The following is a 27,043-nucleotide window of genomic DNA, read 5'->3' on the forward strand; positions in this document are numbered from 1 at the left end:
TCTGTTCAGATTTTCTTCTTGGTTCAGATTTGGAAGATTGTATGTTTCTAGGAATGTAACCATTTATTCCAGATTGTGTAATTTGTTGGCATATAGTTTATAAGGTCTCCTTGTATTTTTTTAAAATGTATTCTCTCAAGTAACCATCTGGCTGGGTTATTTCACAATAGAAGGTTCAGAAGCAAAGAAAAATACCTGTACCAGAACTTTTTCAAATAGGAGGCATATAAACTCACAGTACCTCAATCACTTTGTGCTTCCTTTCCCAGAAGAGAGACACTCTTTGTTTACATCCCCAAATTGGATGCCTTGTCCTTATTCAGGACTTTACCACTGGCCAAAGACCAGTGTCAACTTCTCAGTCTATAGGAAAGTTTTGTTTGTTCAATTAATCTACCAGAAGAAGATTCTAAATTCAATTTCTTTGCCTTGTTTTATAAATAATAAATAAGCTCCTTTGCTTAGCATACTTTTTTCAAAATGTTACACAAACTGGAATGTTAAAAAATTTTCAAATTTCATACCTATAACTATAAAATCTCTAAAATGTGGCAAGATTGTGTCAAAGTATCATTTGCTTAAGAGTAATATTGTAAATTGAGATTTGCACTTCACTGTAATATACATTTGTCATTTCTTAGACAAATGTTTTTTTTTTGGTCAACTCCCTTCTGAACTATGTTTCTTAATTCTCTCCTGTTTTGTTTGTCTTTAATTCGGAATTTTACTATTGAAATACATTGTCCTACCCATCCCACCCAACCCCACAATAAAAATCTCACCCAGATTTCCCATTCCTTCCTCTCATCTCACAGGCAGTCTTGTGAAAGTTCTCTGGAATTCATTTTTCACTGGACATTTTGGAATGTGTCCTTTGGGTAGCCAAGTGGAAACCACCAGGGGCCTTTGTGGAGAAAAATGGAGGGGGTTAAGGAGCCCCAGGAGGAGCTTATATCAGGGCCTTAGCCACCTGCTCATAGAACAGCTCAATCTCCTCATCTCCTCATCATCCGGACAGGTGGAGGTGAACTCGCTTGTGCATAGGCATTGCACAAGTACCGACGCACCCCTGGAACACCTCAAGGATGGAGAATCCACAGTACTTCTTACAGAACCCTGTACTACGTGGAGCTTTGGCAACAGGCTGCAGTCAGCCAGAGTGAGCTCACTGCCATCCAGAAACTTCCTCTGAGAGATGCTCTGGTGCTCAGCACTGGTTTCATTCACTTCTGGGAGGGAGGAGGTCAAGTAATTGTCAGAAACTTCCAGGGCTTTCAGGAACCTCTTTTCCAGATTATCGTTGAGTGCTTGGTTTGAATTCTTGATGTAGGCAGAAAATTTGGCAAATACAAGGTCTGTCTGGAAGAAGTCCAGCCATTGTTAATATAACGAGAGCAGTTTGCGCGATATCAATGTAACCTGGCAGCCAAGAAGTGTGGACTGGAATGTGCATGCGTGAAAAACAATGACTTCACTGTACTAGTCAGTAGGGGAAGTAGACATTGAATGAGCATGTGTACTGTGTGGCCATTGCATTCAAAATGACTGAGTGAGTAGAGCAACAAATCTGCATCAGATTTTATGTTATGTTTGAACATTCCTCCACAGAACCTGTTCAGATGATTCAGAAGGCCGCAGCTGTGGGCAACTGGTGATTGGCAGCTTCATCATGACAACATGCTCATGCATCATGTCTCATGCAGTTTTCTGGCAAAATATCAAATCACCTGGGCCCAGGTGACTCAGCCCCGCTACAGCCCATATTTGGCACCCTGTGACTTCTGGCTTTTCCCAAAACTAAAATCACCTTTGGAAAGGAAGAGATTTCAGACCATCAAGAGATTCAGGAAAATACCACAGGGTAACTGATGGTGATTGTGAGAACTGTGTGAGGTCCCAAGGTGCCTACTTTGAAGGGGACTGAGGCATCATTGTCCTATGTACAATGTTTCTTGTCTTGTACCTTCAAGAAACGTCTCTATTTTCCATATTACATGGCTGGGTACCATCAGGACAACCTTGTAGGTACAGGCCAGCTGTGCTGGATTCAGGGTTCAGAGCTGTTGGCTTGGGGTACTTGGGAGGGCACAGCACTGCCTCCAGAAATTCTTCAATCTTAGTGTCTGTGTGCACTTCAGTGCCATACAGCAGAAATGGGAGCCACTCTCCTGGGTATAGCTTCTGTACTACTGGTTTGCCTCTTAGTGTCAACAGAGGTAACGTTGAAAGTGACTCCCTTGAGCCAAAGCACCAGGAACACTTCCTAGGAGGTGAGGCAGTTTCCAATCTTGGCCCCATCACTGCCAGATTTCACAAACAATTAAACTTGCAGTTGTTCTTCAGCTATGGTTGTGACAGGGACCGGGGAGCTGCCTTTACTGGGCGAATTGGGAGGATTCCAGGTTGGGGAAGATGGGTCTCAGACTCAGAGAGCCTTTCCCCCTCAGCTAGGACTGTCTCCTCAGTGGAATTCTAGCCCCATCAGCCCTGCTCACTCCAGACTCGGCACCCCACTAGCCTAGCAGACCCTACATTCGGCTACGTCAGCTCAATCCCCTCTAGGACTGGATCAGGGAGCTCTTTTGTTTTATTTGAATAAAAAACTGACCTTCATTTTAAACAGACATGATAAAAAGAAATTTTCTGCCTGGAAAAGTGTACAATATGAGCCCATTTTTTTTACTATCCAGTCCTGCAACATTACCTTGAGTATTTTTAGCCTAAGCCAAACTTTAAAGATTTTATATATATGAATAACATGTCTCTCTTAGAAATACTACATATGTTCCAAAAAAGCAGTAACTCTGATTGTTCACTGCTGTCATTCCTCTCTTAAGGGTTCTAATCCAAGTTCATGAGTGACTAGAGACAACACCCTCATCCTATTGGGTTTATTATGAATAACACAAGGATAATGACACTTGTAATTATTGCCAGATAGTTTGCCATCCTCTTTGAATTTCCCCAAAGCAAGATGCCCCAAATGTGTGCTCATAATTGTTTATTAGTTGGTGAGATTACAAAGCAAACCCCAGCTCAAAATAAAATGGCATTTTTAAAAAAAATTTGAGTTACAGTGTTTCTAAGTTAAACACAGAGCATAAATACTCATATGCATAATATAAATACACAAACTATATTCATGAAAGTATCATTATAAATAGAAGTCAACCTATAACAACTTTTATTTTAGGAGATTTATGAGAAATAATTCAATGTGGGAAGTAGTTAAATACCACTAAATAAAAAGATTATTTTCTTTAGAAGGCAAATTGTGTGTTTCAATGATGACTCAAAAAGAATCATTTCAAATTGCTTATCTTAAGATTTTGAAGAATCTAATGTCTAAAATCCTATCTGCTCACTGGGTTTCTCATGCTCCTCCACATTATAGATTAAATGTCATATGTTGTTTTGAAGGTTGTTGTCCTCCTTCCTTCTGACTCCACATCCTATTTTTATATAGTAAATTCGCTGACAATTTGACACCCCAAACTCCATGCCTATTTCCATCTATCACCATAGTAACTACATTCAGCACAATGTAAAATATTAAATGAAAGACAAAAACATGTAACTAAGAAGAAATTGTTTTCTATGTTCTCTGAGCCAGTCCAGTACATTTGCAATGAATTCCATCATCAATATCTAGGTAATGTAATCAAGTATATCCTTTAATCACCCTTTGGGAGAAATGACATAAAGCTGACATACAAAATTATTCATTATCCTAAAAGATTGCTTAAGATATAATGGTAAAGACAAAATAATTGCACAGGCTGAAATCCAAAGGGAAGGCAAATCATGAGGTCAGATGTGGTGTCCCATTACTTGAGCAAAATTGTTACAGTACTTCCCCCACCCAAGAAGCAATTCCCCTTCTTAGCAAGAAACTCATTAGAACACCCCTGGGTCACTTGCAAATTGTTCTTTTATAGGTGTGACATCAACTCACCTCCTCTACAAGCACAGTCCCAGAATTTTTCATCATAAAGAGTTAAAGCCATAAATGATGATTTCATAGGACTGTATGTTCTTTTGATAGCTAAAAATGACAGATTCCAAAGGAGACTTCTCCAAGTGACAGCAACCCTGTAGATGCCTGCCAGGAAGGCTGACCGCCACAACAGAGTAACTTACAGATTTATATGTTGGTTTCCCCAGCACCCATGATTATAATGTTCAAGTGTTGTAACTCATCAAACATTACAACACAATAGACTGCCAAAGGCTTACACAAACTACAAAGCCAAGCTCTCTTTGGTGAATGATTCAGATAATTACAATGAAAATAACACCAACAAGCTGAACTAATATTAAAGTAAACAAATGAAGCTTTACTGTGTGGAAAAAAACCCCCAAAAGATTCTGACCTAGAATAATAGAATCCGATAGCTGAAAAGAGCCTTAGAGTTCATCTAGTTCAGCCATCCACCTGATGCAGAAATTTATTCCACAATGTTCTTGACAATTCAGTGGCCATTCAGACTCCCCTTGTTCATGTCCAGTGCCCAAGCGTATAGTATTGCTATTGAGTCAAAATTTGCCTTGCTGAAACTTCCACTCATGACTCTGTTTTCCAGCACTTTTAAGTTAATTCTGCCAGTCTCTGTATTAGCTCAGTTGTTTTTTTTAAAAAAATACATTATAATAATAATAGCAAGTACTTACTGAGTACTTACTATGTGTCACATTGAACTAGGTATTTATATGAACCATCTTATTTATTTAGTGATTATAAGTGTAAACTCTGGAGCCAGACTGTCTGAGTTAGGACTCTGGTTCTGTCATTTACTAGCTATATGACATTAGAAAAGTCATTTAACCTCTCAGTGCTTCAGTTCCTCAACTATAAAATAGGAATAATAATAATAATGTCTATGTGATAGGATGGTTTTAAAAATTAAATGCTAGTACATGTGAAGTATTTAGAATAGTGCCTAGTATATGATAAAGACTATAAAAATGTTGTGCTACTATTATTAGTATTTCTCTTCCCATTTTACTGGTGAGAAGACAGATTTAGTTTAGTAAAGGGTTTAGGCAAAATAAGTTTGGGATTTTCAATTATTGTTAAGTCTATTCCAAAATAGATTATCTGATGTATTTGCTATTTCTTATGTATTTGTTCTTCCTTTTAGCTTTGTTTATTAGTCTATTTAAATTGATTCAAATCTGGGAATTTTTTCAGCATTTGATTTGTGGAACCAAGAGTATGCCTTCTCCAAAAGAAGCATTCCTAATATTACATACTTTAATGAAACAATATCATCCAGTATTAAACCAAAGATGGTAAATTTTTGTTTGGAAAACTGTATAACAAAATTTATCAATAATCATCAAATTGTTTGAAATCTTTGATTTAATGATCTTACTCCTGGAAAGTTATTCTAGGGAAATAATTGAACGAAACAGGTAAGGTACATACCCCCACAATCTTCCTTACAGCATTACCAGCTCCATTATCCAAAATAAACCAGGGGCATGGGTAGGTAAATTATGGTAAATAAACATGAAAGGAAATTACGTAATAATTAATTAAATAATTATTATGACATATGAAACATGGAAAGAAGTTTATAATAAATTTTTAAAAGAACCCAACATTGAGTTAAAATGGAATTATTGATATTAAAATATGTAGGCTTAAAGACAAAACTGGGAGAAAATACCCCAAAATGGAAATAGTTCTGTTAAAATGATATAATCACTGACTCACTTCAAAATTTTTTAAAAATATTTATATAATAGGATACTATACAGTAGTGAAAATAGGCTAAAATTACTTGTATCAATATGAATAAACCTTGAGCAAAATAATTTTCAGTAAGATAGACATGACCTAATTATATTTATACAAAGTTGTTAAAATGTATAAATGCCATGCCATATATTATTACAAATACACATACACGTGTGCTAAAAATTTAAATATTTCAATAGATATGATAAACACCAAATTTAGGCTAGTAATTACCTCTGGGACTAGGGAGGGAAATTTATCCAGGGAAATATTCACCAGGAGAGAGTAATTCTTAAGTTGGAGAGTAAACTGGTTATTTAACAACATTACCTTCTACCAGTGACTCTCAATCCATCTGAGAAGTTTATTAAAAATACAGATGTCTGAGCCCTACCATTCTAGATTCAATTCGATTGTTTTAGAGTAAGACCTGGACATCAGTAATTTGAAAAGCTTCCAGTCAATTCGAATGGGTACTCAGAGTTGAAATGTATTTTCGGTATAGCTAAAATATACAACAATGAGTAAAACTGATCTTTAATGTTGCTATATTGTTTTAGCAATAAAAATACAAGGATTTAAATTTATACATACATACATACATACCTACCTACCTACATATCTTAGATTCTGCTTAACTCATAAAATTACAGAACACTACAGCTCTCCAAGCCCAGGTATCTGTGGGCACCTCTGCTATCCACAGTACAAAGAACCCAGCATGTGCATTATGCAAGAGTGGAAACCAAGCCCAAACAGATTAGGGAAACAGTACTGTTTAAATCGTCATGCCAGCAACAGCACAACTGAAAATGACACCCCCAACAGTATTGTTTTCCTTTCAGAGTGCATTTCACAAGAGCTCCCTTGTAGAGGGCGACTTCTATGCCTGCAGCTTCCTCCTCCTCTGGGCCTCTCTCTGACGGTAATAAAGGAGAGAAGAGAAAGAAGCCGATCTGCTCTGTCTCTGCAAGGCAAGCCTGTCAGATTTCTATGATGTCAGGCCAGCAGCTAAAGTGGCAGAATCACCCTGTGGGGCAACAAGGAAGATAAACAATTGCCTTCTGAGGCAATTGAGAATGGTCTTGAAGTCAAGAGTGGAACACAAAGGAAGCTACAGTGGCCACATCCTGGCCTCAGGTTAGCTAGATGAGAAAAAGGAGCTCACAAGTGCTGGTGACAGGTCTTCTCCTCCTGCTCTCCAGCTGTTCACCCTCCTAAGCCTCTCCCTCTTCTCTGTTCCTTTCCTTCAGATTCTTTACATGGAACTCTGTCCTTATCCTTCTCCAGGTTTTCTTTAGAAACTAGAGTACGATAGATAGTAGACACAGATGAAGTAATAACTTTTATAGTGAAAACAAAAACAAACAAAAAACCAATTAAATAAATGAAATGTAGAAATAGTAGGGGGAAAGTCAAATGAATAGAATAAGCTTTATAGATTGAAATGTGGTTCCTTAGCAGCTTGAAATTAGGTGCCCTTAAAGAGAAAAGAAATGCCATCATTTTTTGGTGAAAACAACAAAAACAGTAACTCACTTTTGCATTATTTACTGCACTATCTGTCATCATTGGAATCCAAGTTTTAACTGGACAACTGACACTTGAGGTCCTGTTAGTCCAGGCTCCCAGCATATCAAACTGCAGGAATATTTTTAGTAAGGGACTTGAAAATCCCACTGGGTCACAAAGGGCTAAGCATTGGATTAAAAAGAAGAAGGGACATATGGAATGAAAACACCATTGCCGAAATTCATTTTTATTAAATATGCCAATACTTTTCACTGGAGATATTTCAATAAAATACCCTGGGCTAAGAGAAGCTAAGGAGTGCCATGTTAAAAAAGACTTCCTGTTCTTGGAAAAAGGAATTTGTGTCAGCAAGTGATTTTTCTGGTTCATGTATAGGAAGAAGTTCAGTTGCAAAGGCTCAGAAAAGAAGCCCCTCAGTTTTCTCTAGACTGAAAAAACAGTGGTTAATTTTGAGATGTTACAGATGAGTGAGCATGTAAACAAACATGGGCAGAAGCAGGAAGGTAAGGAATGCTAGCTACCACTGCTGTTATGCTGGCATACAATTTCTTTAAAAAAATTATTTCTCCAGAGCTAATTATCCTAGCATCAGAAACAAAAGCTGAGGTATTAAGCTGTGTTCCAAGAACAGTTTTGATAATACATTAGTATTACATTACATTAATTAATGTAGTATTAATGTAATTAATACTAATTACAGTAGTATTAATGTATTTTGATAATGTATTTTGATACATTACCAATTACATTGGTAAACTAACTCAGAAACAATAAAGCAAGCCATGTTTCAGCTCGTGAAAAAGCAATGTTTGCCAAAAAGGCCCCAATAGCCAGCAACAACTATTTTCAAACTACTAGAAGAAATCTAGCTATGAAGACTAAAGAAAACTAAAACCTCTAGCAACGAAAGAGAGTAAAGCAATTAGCTATTTTAATAAATATTGTAGTTATTTTTAAAGAAACAAAATGTTTTAATGACAAATGTGTCCTAGTGATTGTCTGGAATATTTGATGAAATTTTCTAACAAGAGTATGTCTTGCATGCAATTAGTCATTTGTAGAGTCATCAGGCAAGGAATGCCAAAACTTTCACACAATCTGATGTCTTCAGAAGCAAAGACCAGTTAGACAAGTTCCAGGTAGAAAGAAAAATAAAAGCAAAAAAAAGTACAGACTGGGATAACATGGTGATCATAAAGCCTGTCAACAAAGAGAAGACATAAAATTCTTTGTCCCATGTGAATTAAAAACTATCTAATTAATTTAAAATTCAACAAATCAACCAAATAAATTAAAAAATCAGCACAAACTCACCATTATCATTTAGGTATCTTAATATTCTACTTCATCCATATTATTCTGAATTATAAACATGACAATAATAGTTTACATCAGCAACTTTCAATCAGTGTGCCGCGAGAGGCACACTGGTGTACAGCAAGAATTTTTAAAACATGCAGTACCTATTTAGTCAGGGGCCACTGTCCTCTTTTCCCTTAGAATATCAAATTAAAAAATTACAACAGCTAACATAAAAACAGCTTTCTGGTGTGAAAGAATCAAAATTATACTTAGTTTTTTTGGTCAGATTAGCAAAAAATATATTTTTCGGTGTGTTGCTAATTAATTTTACTAATTAGTTTATGTGTGCCATGAGATAAAAAAGGTTGAAAATCTCTAGCTTATACATATGTTTCTTTCACATCAAGATATAAAATGGTTATCTTATTAATCTCATACTACTGTAAGGAAAACTGAAAATGTGATGGGAATATCAACAGTAAGTATACATACTCTAGAACACTGTTTTCTTATCTTAGGGCACAAGTCTTAGGCCATGTTCAAGTTGTTTGTCTTCCAGCAATGGCATTGAATACATCTTTTGCATACTTATTGTAATGTAGACTTCTTTAGTCTAAGGGTATAGACAGGTAAAGATGGTACATTAATACCCAATTTATTTCAGATTAGTCTATCTCAGGTCCCATTTTGAGATGCACCCTCCTACCCCTGTATTGCTCGGAGGGTGTATCTCATTGGTGATGTCTACTAAAACAGCTTTAGCTCTGCTATATTCATTCATTCTTTTACTTATTCATTCACATATTCATTCATCGGAGATTTCAAGGGCTGTCATGAGGACATGTTCGCCACACACATTTAATCACCACCATTTCCTAGAGCAAATACACTTTCAATTTCAGGTCAAGCTCCCTAATCTCCAGTCCAAACCAGACAATCACCCCTAAACCATTTCTCTATTAAAATTCTGGAGACAGCAGTACAATCATCTTTCACAAACATTTTTAAAAATTATTTTTGTTCTTTTCTTAAAGTTAAATTCATTGGGGTGATATTGATCAATAAAATTATGTACATGTCAAGTGTACAATTCTATTACACACCATTTGTATATTGCATTGTGTGTTCACCACTCAAAGCCAAATCTCCTTCCGACACCATATATTTGACGCCTTTTACTTCCCTTCCACACCCGCTTCCATCTGATAACGACCATACCGCTTTCTGTGTCTATGACTTTTTGTTTATCTGTCTTTTATGTTCATTTGTTGTTTTCCATTTTTTATTGAATTTATTGGGAATGACATTGGTTAATAAAACCATACAGGTTTTAAGTGTACAACTCCATAATACATCATTTGCATACTGTATCGTGCACTCACCACCCAAACTCAAGTCTCTTCATCTGCATACCGCATCGTGCACTTACCACCCATACTCAAATCTCTTTCTGCCACTATTTATCTCGCCTTTGCCCTTTTCTATCTCCCCCCACCTCCCCCTACGTCCCCCCAGCCCCCTTTCCATCTGGCAATCACCATACTGTTGCCTGTGTTTGGGTTTTTTTCCCCATATCCCTTCACTTTTTTCACCCAGCCCCCCAACCCTTCTCAAGCATTTATTTTTCAGGCACTGGGCTTGACACTGGGAATATGGCTAAGATCAAGCTCTGCCCAAGTTTTTATCCTCAGGATTGTGGAGTTGGGGGAGTATCTGCTTGGGCTGAGGTGGGGACGAGATGGAGTTAGGATGAGAATTCTAATTTCTCAAGATTTTTAAACTGGGAAAGACCTAGCAAAGGAACCAGGATGTAAACATTTCCTAAATATTCTCAATTTAGCAAAACCAGAACCTGTAATTGAAGTAGATTCTCAGAGTGTGCTTTTCAGGAATGAACAAATGGTTACTGATTTACATGCATCTAATACTGATTCTGTCTTTAATACATAGCAGAACACTCTACAAACAGATTGAAACATTTTCAAGCAGGTTAATTGTGGCTTTACAGAGAGGTGGAATAACCTGCTGAAGAACACGCTAGTAACCGGGGGTGATAGGATTCTAGTCCTGCCACTCTGGCCCCAGGTCCTGTACTCTTAACCACCATTCTGCGTGAGCTGTTGATGCCACTAGTTTCATATTCTAGAACCCTTTGCAATTTAACAACAATAATTACTTTGGAAGAGGAGTTCTCTGTCATATAAGGAAAATAATCTTTGACTGAAAATTAGCTCTGTGAAAAAGGACAATCAATGTCTTCACTTCACCGTCTCTCAGTTCCCTCATCTAAAAAAATGCTAACGTGGCCCTGGCTGGTATGGCTCAATGGACTGAGCACTGGCCTGCAAACCAAAGGGTCCCTGGTTCAACTCCCAGTCAGGGCACATGCCTGGGTTGCAATCCAGGTCCCAGGTTGGGGCATGCAAGAGGTAAACCACACATCGATGTTTCTATCCCTCTCTTTCTCCCTTCCCCTTTCTCTAAAAAACAAATAAATAAAATCTTTTAAAAAATGCTGACATGGAACTTGATGGTTCCATGGGTCTCAAAAGTCCCTTTCATTTGTAAAATTTAAGGCTTTAATAAAAATATATTCTAAGTTAAGGATTACATATGTTAATTAAGGAGTATGTCATAATTTAAATTATAAATCTTGGACTATATGACATGTTTCAACTTGAGTATACCTTAAGGGAAATTCCATGGGATTCTTGTTTGTTTCATAGAGGGCTTTAAAAGATTGAATTTTGATATAATCTCAACTTAAAAATGATCTCATTTCATTCACTCTTTGCAATGCCTTGGACTCATGAAGCTCCTTTCTTGAGGCTGAACGCAGATAAGCACTTTCTGAGTGGCATCTGGACACCTCCTCTGACATTATGACATGCAGGTAGTACTGATGGCCAGTGTTGACAGGAAATAGAGACTAGAAGAATGTGGGAAGGTAGGCATGAGACAGGTGGTGGCAGAAGAGAGGGCGTGACCCACCCGACAGTGACATCCACAGCTGCCCAAGCTCATTATCAGTTGTTGACTTTGCAAAAGGGAAACAAGCTTCACACTTATTAGTATATAAGTGGTTACTGATTTATACACAATGTGGACTGATTCACTCAGCCCTTCTTCTGGCCTTAATGTTCACCATTCTCCTTCTCTTACTCTAACTCTTGACTACACTTGCTTGAATCCCTTCCTAGACAGTAGCTTAGAGTTAGGGGACCCCTGTTTGCTCAAGAATGGAGATAGAATGTAGTCACAAAGAGAATCCTGATCTCTTGGGCTTCTTAAGCTCAGAAAGACCAAAAAAGAGATCCCAGAGGATGACATCTCTAAATATTCTCAGTTGTGTAAAGTTGAACCCTGAAACAGTACTAGGTACCCATAGCGTTAATAGCTGGCATTTATTGAGAGCTTACCAAGTGCCAAACACTGTTCTAAAGAACATATATGTACTAACTCTTTGTTTCTCAACAACCCAGTAAAATAGGAACAATCATCCTGTGTTGTAGGTGAAGAATGTAGGCACTGAGAAGTTAAATAGAACTGGGTTATAAATTCAAGTGGTTTAGTGCCAGAGTCAATGCTCCTAATTGCCACCCTATGCTACCACGGCGTATAAATTGTTCCCTGGAAACCCAGAATCCATCTTGTAGAATAAGGAAACCAAGGCCATAATGTTCAAAGGTTTGCCCACATTCACATAGCCGGTTAAAGGAACAGCCAAGAAAACCCTAACTCCCAACTTCTACAACAGTAATTCTACCCTTTGCTGACTCTGATGGGGTTGGGAGTGGGGGACACCAGAAGGAAATGTCTTGAGTATCTTATTCTTGCTTCCTGTAGGACCTGTTCCTTGTCCTGACCAGTTCTGCTACTCTTCTCTGGGAAGCTCTGGCTTTCCTGATGTGCCAACAAAACATACTTTGGCTGAACATCACCATCAGCAGGGCCCGGGCAGGGGCCATTGCCCTTCTTAAAACAGTTTGTCCACTTTTTAAAAGAACAACAACAAAAATCCGAAAACCACAACTGCCACCCTGAACAGAATTTGCCCCAACTCTGATGAGCTTTTCTTTTTTCAAAGTCTCCCTCTTCTTCTCCCTTTCTCTCCTATTCGTACATGCATCATGGCGTGCAGGCTCTTGAACCATACTAAAAAGGGCCTAGTTTCAGTTCTACCACTTACCACTGAGGAGGCTAAGGAAAGTTATTTAGCATTTCTGTGCCTCAGCTTATTCTTCTGAAAAATTAAGATAATAAGCCGCACAGGGTCATTGTGAGGACCTGTTGTGAGTTATCCTTCAAACACTTAATGGTAGCTATTGTTATTGGTAACATTAGTTCTGCAAAGTTAACCCACTCTGAGAGATGAATTATAACTGTCTCGATGATAAAACTTTAAAAAATCTCTCAAGTTCAATCAATATGTAGCTATTATATGTCCAAAATAATCCAGGATAGCCCAGAATGAGCTTCAGTATTACAAGATATGGGGCTGTCCAGTCTTTCAGTCTGTGTAACCTGAAGATGTGCCCTTCATTCTTCTAGAGCATTCTGGGGGTGAGTATCAAATTAAACACACACACACACACACACACACACACACACACACACACACAGAATACTGTCTAAGGAAATACAATAATTCCCAAAGGCAGTATACTTATGGTAAGATATATTAAGAGAACAAAATATATCTTCCTCCATATAATGATCAGCACAGAGAGCCACATCCACAGAGGAGATGGTTAGCATGCACATTACTGTTTAGCTGTACTAGCATCTGTCTGTTGAGCTAATGCCAAGCTTAATTTACCCAGCTCATTGTCCTGTATGTATACCAGGCCCAAACTCTGTAATTGCAGCTTTTTTTTCTTCTCCTTTAACAAGATTAGATTCTGCAGCAAGAACTCTCTCATCCCCTATGTTAACTCCTGCAAAGTAATGAGGGCAAACATGAGTTTGCATAACTCTTTGTGCTGTATCCGGTCCCCAGGAAGTCAGAGGGTAGAGGTGCAAGACTTACTGTTCAATTATGTTAATTTCAACATTTTTATGTCTTTAGAAAAATTTCACATATTTTTAAATCAAATACAAGTACAGTATAACATGTATGTACATGTACTTTTTTGTGTGCTTTTGCTGATATATTAACATATCATAAAATATGCCAAACAAAATCATGATAAACTTCTTGACTTAAAGGTGTTTAGTCTTCTCAATAAATTCACATCTGTTTCAAATGCTTCACCTTTATAATTATACAATAAAAATAATTTGAGAAATTATTAAAATCAATCACTAGTTGAAATGTATATCATTGCTTTCTATAAATGAAACTATGTATATCTATTTAAAAATTGAGAATCATATTGGTTATGATTGTGGTTAAATCAAGCAAGAGATAGGAAGCTGCAGTCAAACTTCTTATATTCCATCTTCCTGAGTAATTTCAATGTAAACAAATTTTATTTAAATCAATTCCATCCTAAATTCTATGCATAAATGCAATCATCATGAATAGCAGAATGAGCAGATTCAGACAAATAACACTTAAAAATTAGTAGGATGAATAAAAAAGAAGCTGTCATCTTGTTTCGATTAGTCAAAGAAAACATCAGGAATAAATAACAATCTGAAGAAGTCTGTGATATAAAAAGTGACTTTGTGACTTCATAGAGGGGACATAATAGGAAGAAAGTCTTCAAATTGATTTTTGTCAAAGCAATCCAAACAGATTTTCTATATTTAACATCAATTCATTTTACCTGGAACTAATCAACTTAAATTTAAAAAATAAAGATATATTTAAAAAATCTAAAGATAAATTTTTAAGAAGTTAAAAGAATTATTAATCAGCATTATGAAATTTCAGCTTGTTTCTACCTTATCAGCCTATATTTTATAGTCATATTTATCTTGTAGTATGAATCAGGTTTTTATTCTAAGAATTATTATCAAGTTAAAAAATGAATATGAAATAGTCATGTGAAGTTCTGCCTCAAAGAAAATATTCAGAGAGAAAATATTTTGGTATAAAGAAGCCACTCTTTGGAGGTAACAGAAATTCTGATTTCTACTCTGCTACAATTATAGACTGAGTATGGATACTTATAAAATTAAAATTAATATAATGGCATTTTTCTTCATCATCAGCACCAGAATGTTACTTTATTGGATTTACTACCATTGTCTTGTCTGCTTGTGACCTTATGTGACCAGATGGCAGAGACAGACCATGTTTTATTTGTTCTGGGTGTGGTCTCATCCATGTTAGCGAGAACAGCGGAACAAAGCAGGATGCACGTGAATGCTAGCAGTTCTACGGATTTTATATTCAATAGTGCTTCATATTAATTTCCTGTGATTTATGTCTTAATCCTTAATTATTTCATTTTGCAATCAATCACCAGCTGCAGATATTGCAGGTCACAGTCACCAGATTAGTCAGGCTCCCACTCCCAAGTCCACTCTCAACATTTGCCAACAGCATTTAAACAACAGGCACCAAAGGTCACAACAGGCAGATGATTGGGTAAAGACAGTTGTTTTAGAGCCATGGTTCCCAAAGTGTGATCCTGCACCACCAACATCAGCATCCTTTGGCAATTTGTTAGAAATGCAACTTTTTAAGCCCTACCTCAGACTTAGCAAATTTTAGAAAGTGAGGCCCAGCAACCTTAGTTTCAACAAGCCCTCCAGGGGGCCTGATACACACTAAAGTTTGAGAACCAGTGAATTAGAGTAATTCCCAAACACTATGTATCTTTTAAAATGTATGATACATTGATTTTATCACAAAGCTTCAAAGTACCCAAGGAAATGATCATATGACATTGTTTGTATATAGCCATGAAAAATCAGGGGAGACTTCCAGTCAAGATGTGGACATAAGTAAACACAGCTCACCTCTTCACATAACCACATCAAAATTACAACTAAAATATTGAACAACCATCACTTAGAATCATCAGAAATTGAGTTGAATGAAAGTCTGACAACTACAAAATTAAAGAAACCACATCCATACAGACTGGTAAGAGGGGCAGAGGCACAGAACGGGTAAGCCCTGCATCCATGGGTAGTGGATAAAAATTCAGGAGGGATATCTTGGGAGGAAGGAGCCTCAGCCCCACACCAGGTCCCCCACCCCAGGTTCCAGTGCCAGGAAGATAAGTCCCCAAAACTTCTGGCTGCAAAACTCAGTCAAAACTTCTGGGGACTGAGTTGGTGGAAGAAGCTCCTGGAGTCCCAAGCAGTTCCTCTTAAAGAAACCACACATGAACTTACCCAGACTTGCTCCCTCTGAGCTCCAGCACAGGGGTAGCAGCTTGTAAGGCATCAATATCACACAGGGAGAAACTGAAGTGTCTGGCATCAAGACAAGAGCTGGGGGACAGCTTTCTCCCAGACAGAAAGGCAGGCAGTGGCCACTGTCCCTTTCCTGAACCCAACCCCCACAGAGCCACACAGCTGGCAGGTGGGTGCCATATCCGAGACTCCATCAATCTAGCTAACACTATTTGCCCCACCCTGGAGATCCCCAGAGACTCTGTCCCACCCAACTTAAAAGCCCACCCAAGCTGTTAACAGAGACTTTTTCATATGAATGGCTGGCGTTAGCTCATGCTTCACAACTTCCTAAATCCTCTCAAACAAGCGATAGCCAGCCTCAGTGAGTCCTCAGCCCCTGTACCTCTTGCAAAGTGGACCCATGTCCCACACTAGCAGCAGCCAGCCTAGATTCACAGCTTGGCTTTGCCTGGGAATCTTCAAGTACAGCACAAGTAGCAGCCATCTCAGATTGCTTTATAGCCCAGGTAGGGTCTCTCTGGGCAAAACACAGGTGGGGACTGACCTTGGCCTTCACCACCTGGGAAAACCTGGAGCCTGCACACCCAGTGGACAGTATCAGACCACTTTGGAGCATCACCACCCTGCTGCTAAGCTGATCCTTCATGAAGGGCAGATGATGGAGGTCAGTGCTCACAGCCAATCCTTGCAGTTGACTGGCCTGGGTAAATCCCTCCCATTGACCTGCCAACAGCAATCAAGGCTAAACTACAAGAGCAGGGTGTACTTGGCCTACACAAAGAGTGCACCTCGAGTACCCAGCTTGGGTGATAGGGAAAGCTGTGCTCTGGACCCTACAGGACACCTACTACATTAGGCCATACACCAGGACAGGGAGTCATAGCAGCTCTACCTAATACATAGAAACAAACATAGGGAAGCTGCCAAAATGAGGAGACAAAGAAACATGGCTCAAAATAAAAGAACAAATCAAAACTCCAGAAAAATAACTAAACAAAAGAGAGATAAGCCATCTATGAGATGCAGAGTTCAAAACACTGGTTATAAGGATGCTCAAGGAACTTAGTGAGGACCTCAACAGTATAAAAAAGACCCAGTCAGAAATGAATGATACACTAATTGAAATAAAGAACAATTTACAGGGAAACAGCAGTAGAATGGTTGAAGCCAAGAATCAAATCAATGATATGGAACACTGGCAAAATTCAACATTTGCATCATAGGGGTGCCAGAAGGAGAGAAAGGGTAAGGAATTAGAAATCTATTTGAAAAAATAATGAACGAAAACTCCTCTAATTTGGTGAAGGAAATAGACATGCAAGTCTAGGAAGCACATACAGTCCCCACTCCAAGACACCCTATAATTAAAATTCCAGAGGTTAAAGATAAGGAGAGAATCTTAAAAGCATCAAGAGAAAAGTAGATAATTACCTGCAAAGGAATTCCCCTAAGACCATCAGCTGATTTCTCAATAGAAACTTTGCAGGCTAGAAGGAATGGTAAGTATTCAAAGGAATGAAAATCAAGGACCTAAAATCTAGGTTATTCTATCTAGCAAAGCTGTCATTTAGAATAAAGGAAGATAAAGTGCTTCCCAGACAAGATAAAGCTAAAGGAGTTCATCATCACCAAACCATTATTATATGATGTGTAGAAGGGACTTACCTAAGGAAAATAAGATCAAAGCTGTGAACATTAAAATGACAATAAATATATAACTAACAACAACTGAATCTAAAATACAAACTGAGCAAACAAGCAGTACAGAAACAGAATCATAGATATGGGGAACATTGGGATGGTGGTCAGTTGGGAAGAAGAGGGGACAGAGTTGGGGAAAAGGTGAAGGGATTGAGAAGTACAAATTGGTAGTTACTGAATAGGCAGGGAATGTTAAGCACAAATATAGGAAATAGAGTAGCCAAAGGGCTTACATGCATGACCCTTGGACATGAACAAAGGAAGGGGGATCCTTGGGAGGAGTGGGAGGTTTCTTGGTTGCAGGGGGCAAATGGGGAAAAATTGGGACAGCTGTAATAGCATAATCAATAAAAAATAAAATAAAAAAGTTAGGGGAAATGAATGTTGGAGATTTATGGGTATTCTAAAGAGTGTAATTTTTTAAACACAGCCAATTTTGTATTTATGGACATCGAGTTTGGGTGAAAAAGGATGTGAATTTCTTTTCCAAGACCTACACAGAGGCAAAGACTCTTGGGAAAACAGCTTCCTAGAGTACCCAGATATGAGGCTACCATCTCCTGGTAAGACAAGCATGGAGACTAAGGCAGGAGCTGAGGCCATAGGACACTTGGATCACCATCACCAAATATTTAATAGGAAGCCTGAGCTCATTCATGTCTGGTAAAACTCCTTGCCCTCATCGAGTCTACATCATTGCTGAACCAGGCCAGGACCAGTCAGAACTGACCTATCAAGGCAGGTTAAACTGGTATGCATACATTTTAATGGGTATAAGACGTTTCTACCCATTTTTGTCCTTTTCCCAACTCCTATCTTTTCTTGGAATCTCCCAAAAGGTTGTAGATGCCAGCCTCCAACGTGAAGCATGCTAGTACATTTAGAGAATCAATGAATTTATTTAATATTTAACTGCTATGAATGAATTCTAGAATTAATGAGTGAAGCGAAACAAATCTTGAGTACTTTTTTATCAGACTTTTTATTTTTAAAATCTTGTTCCTTGCCTGGGTATAGTCTGATAGTTACTAGGGTTTGTTTTTCTTTCTTTTTAAAAATTGTTTTATTTAAAAAAATGGAAATAATGTTGCTTTTATTAAAGTATTTTATGGTAATATAAATTCATAGCCCCACTTTTTCTAAAAATAAATGTAGGCCACCAGTATTTCCAATAAGAGACACAAGTAAACACATTTATTGGGACAGAAATAATATCAAAGTCCTAAAAAGGAGGAGAAAGCATATATTCCAGCCTCAAAGACTAACGTGGTAACTGTGCATGATTATTAATTGTTTCTGCCACCAGAAAAAGAAGATTAATACCATGTGTGTTGCTCTTAGAATGGGAAATAAGGAAACCAGTTTTTCAGAGGGGAAATAAGGAAATCAGTTTTTCAGAGTGGATTATCTTCCCCTAGTACTAAACTCTAAAATAAAGTAAACCCATCATGTGATGTTTTATGTAGTAGATACTGCAAGATATTTTAGTCAATAACTTTAATAGTTTTGCAGCAAATTTGGTCCTTGTATTCTCTAAAAGATGAACTCAGTAATGGGGATTTGGGCAAGGACTAAGTCAATGTTGCATAAATACATAGCTTTACAATGATCTAATGAAATACAAGGACAGCTCTTAAAAAATCACCAAAAAGTAGATGGATAACATGTCCCTTAAACAGTCTTGACTAAATGTCACTTTTCTCTGCTTAGATTTTGAAAAAGGTAAAATAATGATAATCTGAAGTTACCCTCCAAACCGAACATAGTATTAGGATTTTATGTTGCTCACTGATATAAAATACATAAATCTTTACACCAGGCAAGAAGGTAAAATGGCTGAAATTCTATTAAACAGGTTGAAAAGCCTGTCCCAAACTCTCTGCTCTGTGAGAAGGTGGACTGCAGAATACCTGAGCCAAAGCAAGAATTTTCCCTCAAGAAACACCTTTGCCTCCATTCTAGTACCTGGTTGAGGTCCCGGAAGAAACATAAAGATCTTTAGAATTGCATGGGACTCATCCTATCAATGGTGCTTGGGCAGAGCCTAGTGTACATAAACCTGACATGGAAAATTTTCAGAGGAGGTATCATCAATTTTGCCACTCAGCCATAAAACAAGTCCGGTAATGTTCCTGTGGAACATTTGATTCTGAACAGCATAATTTCCTGACATGCCTGCCAGACTGAATTAGCTGCAAACTGTACAGCAAGTCACCTGCACATCTTGACCTGTGGCATGGAACTATTTGAATTCTGGTGAATGACCACAGAAGGCAGAAATTAGAAGTGAGTCATTCTTTCTGGCAGAAGTTAAGACAGGAACCACTGCTTATAGTGACCACCCATAATACATACTATTAAAACTATATCATGAGCATACAGAGGCATATCTGTATGATTCACTAATGCAAAAGGGCTTGCATTCCAGTAATGAAAAACAGCCTCCTTGAGATTATTGTAATATAATATAATATAATATGCAGCAAAAGAAGGGTCAAGTCTTTAGTAATTAGGAACCTATATTAAGCTCTATGAAAACCAGCAGTAGGGATTGTCCAAGGAGTAAACTGGTTTGAACTGGTTTACAGGGCACAAGATTTCTCCCCTTTTTTCAGTCAGGGGTATTACCCTGAAACTCAGTTTCCCAGTAGAATGGTAACCCTATCCCCATTAAGGTCTTCAGGTTCTGGGCAGCTATCACTTATGTTCGGACTGCTTTGTGCCAAGCCACATTTATCCAAGCCACGCGAGGCCCTCTCGTGCTTGCCGCATTAAACAAGAGCACAAGGGATGTCATAGTCCTTCTGCCGGCTGAACTCACCTCAGTGAACGCACCCCAGCCCAAACCTGCCTCTCTGAAAACACTGAGTGACTGGGAGCTTGGTACACCTGCTGATCTCGGGAGTGGTGCATCCTGTTGTTTACCCAAATCTGTTAGGAGACAAGGCCCTATAAGCCATAAAATAAAAAAATTGATTAGAACTCAGAGAATGTTGTAACAGTTGTTTTCTTGGACAAAACACCGAAGGAATCGCCCCTTTCCCCCATAGCTATAGCCTAAAGGAAGATAAATCTATAACTTATCTCTCACACACTTTCCTATAGATTATTATTAATCCACAGTTTTCCTTATTTCTCCTCCATCCATTGTTGGGGGGAAAGCAAATGATTGGTTTGTTGTTTCTACAGTTGCTGTTTATAAGAGTTTGTTGTCAGTTGTGTTATTTTATTTTTTAAACATATTTTATTGATTATGCTATTACAGTTGTGCCAATTTTTCCTCCTTTGCCCCTCTCTGCCCAATACCTCCACTCCCTCCAGAAATCCCCCTTTAGTTCATGTCCATGAGTCATGCATATAAGTTCTTTGGCTTCTCCATTTCCTATACTATTCTTGACATCCTCCTGTCTATTTTGTACCTACCAACTGAAACAAGGAAGGGCTTAGGATAAAAGAAGCAATAGGAGAGAGCCTAGGTGGGGCTGCTTTGGCTCATTGAGAACTCAGAAAAAATGGACCGTGGAGACAGGTTCAGGGGTTCGGCCTGAGATGGGCTGCCATGTCCACCCAAGACCTCAGCTCCTGCTAGCTGGTCCTCTCCGCACAGCCCTCTGTGTCTCCAGTTCCAGAAACCAATCCCTCCCCTTGATATCAGGGACGGCTCTGCTACTCGCCTCTAGGTGCTACATTATGTATGCCTTACTGCTTTCCTAAATCCATCTTATACCTTTGTTTTTACTCCCTTCATTAAACCCTCCTTGAATAATCACAATTTGAATGTGCAGTCTTTTTCATGCCAGAACCCTAATTAATAAAACAACGATCTCTAAGGCTGAGTATCATTAAGAGTTTCAGCTGTGGTTCTCAAGCAGTTTGATTCTTTTACCAGTGGGACATTGAAGAGAGTGAAAAAATAAGGCTGAGGCCAAACACATACCTAGCACAAAGCTTGGTACACTCTTGCTGAAATATAGACAATTTTTGCCTCTTGAGTTTATAAGTGTGCACACACAGAGCAACAAATTGTGCTGCTCAAACAGCAGCACAAGGCTGAAGGGTGACCAGGGGAGTAGCATATGAATATAGATGGATGCTTTTATTAACAAGGCCATACTGCAGCAGTGATTGGTTATAACCATCTTTGGCTTTCTTAGTGTTTATTAAGTCTTTTTAACAGCTTCAAACTTAACACCAAAGTTACAATATTTGAAATAGTGCCTTGAACTAAAAAACATCAAGGATCTCTAAGCTTAGTGTTTAAGCCTTTGATAATACTTATTGCTTAAAGTCTTAGAAATTAGGATTAAAGTGCATATTTTTTGGAAGAAGTAATATTAATAAGTTAAATGCATAACACAATGGTTCTCAAATTTAAGAGTATATAAGAACCATCTCAGAAGCTTGTTAAAAACATAGATTCCTGACCCATACTCCAAAGATGCTTTTTTTTTTCATTCAGATATGGACTATAAACTCCTTGTTAAATAAGTTCTCTAGAGAATTCTGATACAGACCACATGCATTAGGTATTTATTGGTATGTAACAAATTACCCAGACTTAGTAACTTAAAACAACACATATCTATTATCTCACAGTTTCTGACAGTCAAGAATTCTAAAGTGACTTAGTGGGATGTTATTGCCCTATGATCTCTCATGAAGTTGTATTTAAGCTGTTAACAGAGGCTGTGGTCCTCTCAAGGCTCAGCAAGCCTTAAGAACCTGACTTGTAAGCTCTCCTAAGTTATGTGTAATGCGCGCGCCAGCCCAAGATGGAACCCTCAGCTTTTAATAAGCTAATTGTAGAAGGGACATATTGTGACTTTTGCCATATTCTTTAGGTCACCCAGACCAATCCTCTTGCATTGTAGGAGGGGATTAAACAAGGGTGTGAATACCAAGAAGTGGGGATCATTGGAGGCCATCTCTGAGGCCTCCAGTACATTTTAAGTAATTCTGGTAAAAATGACTAATATTAGCTCATACTAAAAGTTGCTTCTTTCTGCAAATTTAGGTAGAGAGAACAGATGTTCCAGTAAGAAAATAGAAAAGAGATCCTGACCAACCTAGCACCAGGCTGGCCTCTGCAGACCTAGACCTTAGACTGGCCAGGAGAGCAGAGTGCCCACGTTAAGCACCACATTTAACGCTGATGGCCAGTATCTTCTCTCCTGTTGATCTGAGCCCTTGTTCCGTATCTCATGCTCTTGACCTGGGTTTCTGATCCCAGGGTCTGACTCTGCTGATTTGAACTTACTGCCTTGACCTGCAGAACCTCCATCACTTCTCACTCCTGTTCTTGCTCCACATTCTTAGAACTGACCTCTCTGGACCTGACTTCTCTGTCCTGCCTGCCTTAGGCACTGATACTTCCTCCTAATCTGGCTGAAATGTCCCTCTCTCTCGCCTCACACACCATGGTCTAGCCTGGCACAATCTGTCTTGATGTAGAATATCCATTGTTTCCTTCAGCCTCTCTTTTGGTGCAAAAATGAATGCAGTCAGTCTGTACCATTAAATATATTCCCTTTAAAGAAAAGATTTAAAATTGTCTATATACTATCTTTATATTTAAAAATATTTTGTCTTACTTTTTTATTATTCTATTTGTTTGTTCCTTCACTCAATGATTCCAACTGATATTATTTGCCTACCATGTGTCCCCTGCTTGAAACCTCCCAACCCTGTTAATACATACCATTCCTCTTCATCCATAGTGGAGTCTATTTCCTCTCTCCTTATATCTGGCTGGCTCTGACCAACTGAATGCAGAAAAAGTGGCATCCTGCTAGTTGTAAACCTGGCACCTTTGGCATTTGCTTTCTTGAGGTTTCTGAGCTACTATGTAAGAAGTCCAACCTCCCTGTTGAAGCAAAAGAGGCGACTGAGGCACCAGACATGTAAGTCAAACATCTTGGATCCTCCAGCCCCAGTGAGGTGGTTCCAGCCAACACCACATGGAACAGAGACCAGCAGTTCTGCCCAGATTGCAGAATTAAAACAAAGAAATGGCTTTTGTTGTTTTAAACCACTAAGTTTGGGGGTAATTTGCAATATGTTAACAAACATGAAACTTCAAAACAAACAAATATGAAACTTGTAAAGTAACACAAAAAGTATACCGAGGGCAAAAGAGCCAACTTCTAGACCTATCACCTGTTCTCAATACTGGATGGCATTGAATTTGATTAAAAATGAAGTTAATTGGTTTCAGTAAAGCAGAAGACTCAGAGTCTAGTTTATAGGGAATTAAGGAGAACTGAAAAAATAAAAACATGCAAGTAGACAATAATCATTCAGAAATTAGTGTTAACAGAGTGGTTCCCACCCCAACTATATCTTACAATAGCACTTAGAATAGGCACCTGGGACTCCTTTGAAAATAAGTATGGGTTCCTGGGTCCCACCCTTTAAGATCCTGTTTTAAATAATCTTGGGTAGAGTCAAGGATAGTGTTCTGAGATGCTTCTAAAGGTTAGAACCACAAATTGTAAAGAATAAAAGTAAGCCTGTAGCTGAAAAGTCCAATGGTGGTAAATTAAGGTTTTGGAAGATCAGATTATACTGGAAGTTCCAGGAAAGAGCTGGTGACGAAAATAGGGTTATAGATTTGGAGAGAAAGGAAATAATCAAAAGAACAGCAAAGAGAGAAAAGTACCAAACATACATGATGTGTTGATTGGGTTTCTAAAGAACTTGCAAATGTTGCTTGAAGCCTCATGAATGAAACTATTGCATGCATATAAAATAATGTAAAAGGATGTAAACCTAATTGGAGCACAGAATATTTTGGGGATGGAGGTTAGAAGGCACTTTTACTTATTTGGTCGTTTTTTCCAGAGAGAGAGAGTATTACCTTTAACAACTGGAGAAGAAAGAAAGGAAGGGAAGGAGGGAGGGAGGGAGGGAGGGAGGGAGGGAGGGAGGGAGGGAAGGAAGGAAGGAAGGGAGAGGGAGAGGAAGGAAGGAAGGGAGGGAGGGAGGGAGGGAGGGAGGGAGGAAAGGAAGGAAGGCAGGGAGGGAGGGGGAGAGAAAGAAAGGAAGGAAGAAAGGGAGAGGGAGAGGGAGGGAGGAAGGAAGGAAGGAAGGAAGGAAGGAAGGAAGGAAGGAAGGAAGGAAGGAAGGAAGGAAGGAAGGAAGGAAGAAGAGCCCCTCCCTCTTGGATGTGGCTGGAACTGAAGGTCATGCAGGGCCAGAGACACCATGGACTCTGGATCCAGAGCAGCACAGAGGTGGTGAATAATAGCTCTTCAAATCTGCAATAAAAAATGGCCTCCAATAAAACTACATTGCAAAAAATGGGAAAGAAACATAACAGAAAGAGTAAAAAAGTTGAGGAGGCAGAGCCTGAAGAATTTGTAGTAGAAAAAGTGTTGGACCTACGAGTAGTGAATGGGAAGGTGGAGTATTTCCTGAAGTGGAAGAGATTCACAGATGCTGACAGTACTTGGGAACCTGAAGAAAATTTAGATTGTCCAGACTTAATTGAAGCATTTCTTAATTCTCAGAAAGCTGGTAAAGGAAAAGATGGTACAAAAGGAAAGTCTTTACTTGACAGTGAATCTGATGATAGCAAATCAAAGAAGAAAAGAGGTGCTGGTGATAAACGAAGAAGCTTTGCCAGAGGTCTTGATCCTGAACAAATAATTGGTGCCACAGACAGCAGTGGAGAATTAATGTTTCTCACGAAGTGGAAAGATTCTGAGGAGGCAGATTTGGTGCTTGCAAAAGAGGCAAATATGAAGTGTCCTCAAATTGTAATTGCTTTTTATGAAGAGATACTAACTTGGCGTTCTTGTCCAGAAGATGAAGCCCAATAATTGTTTGTGTTGCTTTATATCTCTGTGTGTGTGTGTGTGTGTGTGTGTGTGTGTGTGTGTAAAATCTGGGTCCTCGTATTTTTTATTTATTAGCGTGAAGAAATAACTACATTCTGATAAAAATAAAGTTTGATATGTTTGTTTTGAAGTAGTTCTCAGGGAGTTGTTGTGGGGGGTTGCATCTATAGTACTAGTTACTTTGGAACAAAAGCTGTCCGTAGTTGCTTCCTTGATATCAGAAGAGAACATATGATACCATGATATATTCTTTCCTCTGCATTAGAGAACAGCTTTCCTAAATGTTGGGGTCAACCTCCATTGTCGTAAGGATCATTGTGGGTTTTTTGTTTACTTGGTGGGGAATGGTTGGTATGTATACATATGTAAATGTAAATGGCTTTCCTTTTTTTTTTAAACCAAAACAAAAACAGCATTTCACAACCATAGATAAGCTCATGTTTCTGGGCTGCCATCATTTTCAGCAACCTAAGAAATAAATCACTTCAAGTTAAATTAAATTTTTCCTGAAGATTTAACCGTTGAATTTAAATAGATAACTTGTAATTAATTGTGCAATTTATACATAATGTAAGCAGTTAAAATTGGAAAATTTGAAAGCAGCTATATCAGAATCCATGTCCATATCTACAATTATAAATGCAAGTTTATTTGCAAAACCTCTGAAAGGAAAATCTTAACTACCGCTCCCAAATGAGAAAATTAGGCAAACTTTGGTATGTTTTAATTAGTCAAACAAGACTTATTTAAAGGTTTCACCTAGTAAGTCGTTTTTTTTGAAAAAAGTTAAAATCTTTATGTTATATTGACTAAAAGGTTATGATCATGGAATGTGTTAGGCTTTATTCATGAAAGCCTAATCATATCGTTAGAGACCTTGGCAATTTAGACCTGCTGGAATACATGGGTGAACAAACTTTTGTAATCTAAAGTCTTGACCTGCATGTTTTACTCCAACTCAGTCCTTACATGTAGGCTCAGTGTCAGTACTTGGGTTACTGGTTCAGTAGAAGCCAGGAAAAACAATAACTTTGTAGTTAACAGAATGTTATCCAACTGTATATTGTTTACTTTATTGTAAATCCTGGCAAACAGTGGTCAATAGTTTTATATGGCAAAAAAAGAGAGAAAGAAAGAAAGAGAGAAAGCATTTGAAAGAATTAAATAATTTTTAATAATCATTATAGTCCTATTAAATTTTTAAAAATATATTAAAATGTGTAAACCCAATATTGTTGGGACTAAGATAAAATAATATATTGGAATATGAATGTAAAGTCATAAAGCCATTCATACTCTTTGGCCTAATTCCACTTTAGGATTATACCTCAAGGAAATGACTAGAAAGAAAAGAAATAGTTTGTACAAAGATGGTCATAGAAATGCTATTTATAATCCTGGAAAGTTGGACAAATCTCAAAAGTTCAACAATGCAGTAAGGCTAAGCAAACTGCATTATCAAGATGGAAAACTACGGAACACTGGCTAGTGGGAGGACTAAGTGGATACATGGAAATGCTAAGTTCAATAAAAAAGACAACAAAATCCCTATGTGTGGATGGCAACTTGCAAAACAGAAATATATGAAATAACGAAAGATCAGAGAATA

The 27,043-nt window shown here is 38.1% G+C and overlaps 1 protein-coding gene and 1 pseudogene across 1 annotated transcript; one reads left to right on the forward strand and one right to left on the reverse strand.

Annotated features, from left to right (window-relative positions):
* Window positions 1-949: 949 nt before the first annotated feature.
* On the reverse strand, window positions 950-20,509 carry LOC129074499 (chloride intracellular channel protein 1-like; annotated as a pseudogene).
* A 4,328-nt stretch (window positions 20,510-24,837) lies between these two features.
* On the forward strand, window positions 24,838-25,416 carry LOC129074640 (chromobox protein homolog 3-like). The gene has a single exon (XM_054578523.1). It carries the CDS (start codon window positions 24,865-24,867, stop codon window positions 25,414-25,416), a length of 552 nt encoding a protein of 183 aa, XP_054434498.1. The 5' UTR covers window positions 24,838-24,864.
* The last annotated feature ends 1,627 nt before the right edge of the window (window positions 25,417-27,043 follow it).

Source organism: Pteronotus mesoamericanus, unplaced genomic scaffold (assembly GCF_021234165.1).
Source record: "Pteronotus mesoamericanus isolate MK-2021 breed Mesoamerican mustached bat unplaced genomic scaffold, CSHL_Meso_final contig_50, whole genome shotgun sequence".
NCBI lineage: Eukaryota > Metazoa > Chordata > Mammalia > Chiroptera > Mormoopidae > Pteronotus > Pteronotus mesoamericanus.

Bases quoted from the DNA above. Each gene is read 5' to 3' on its own strand.
- LOC129074640 (XM_054578523.1), top strand. From the start codon at position 24,865: ATGGCCTCCAATAAAACTACATTGCAAAAAATGGGAAAGAAACATAAC.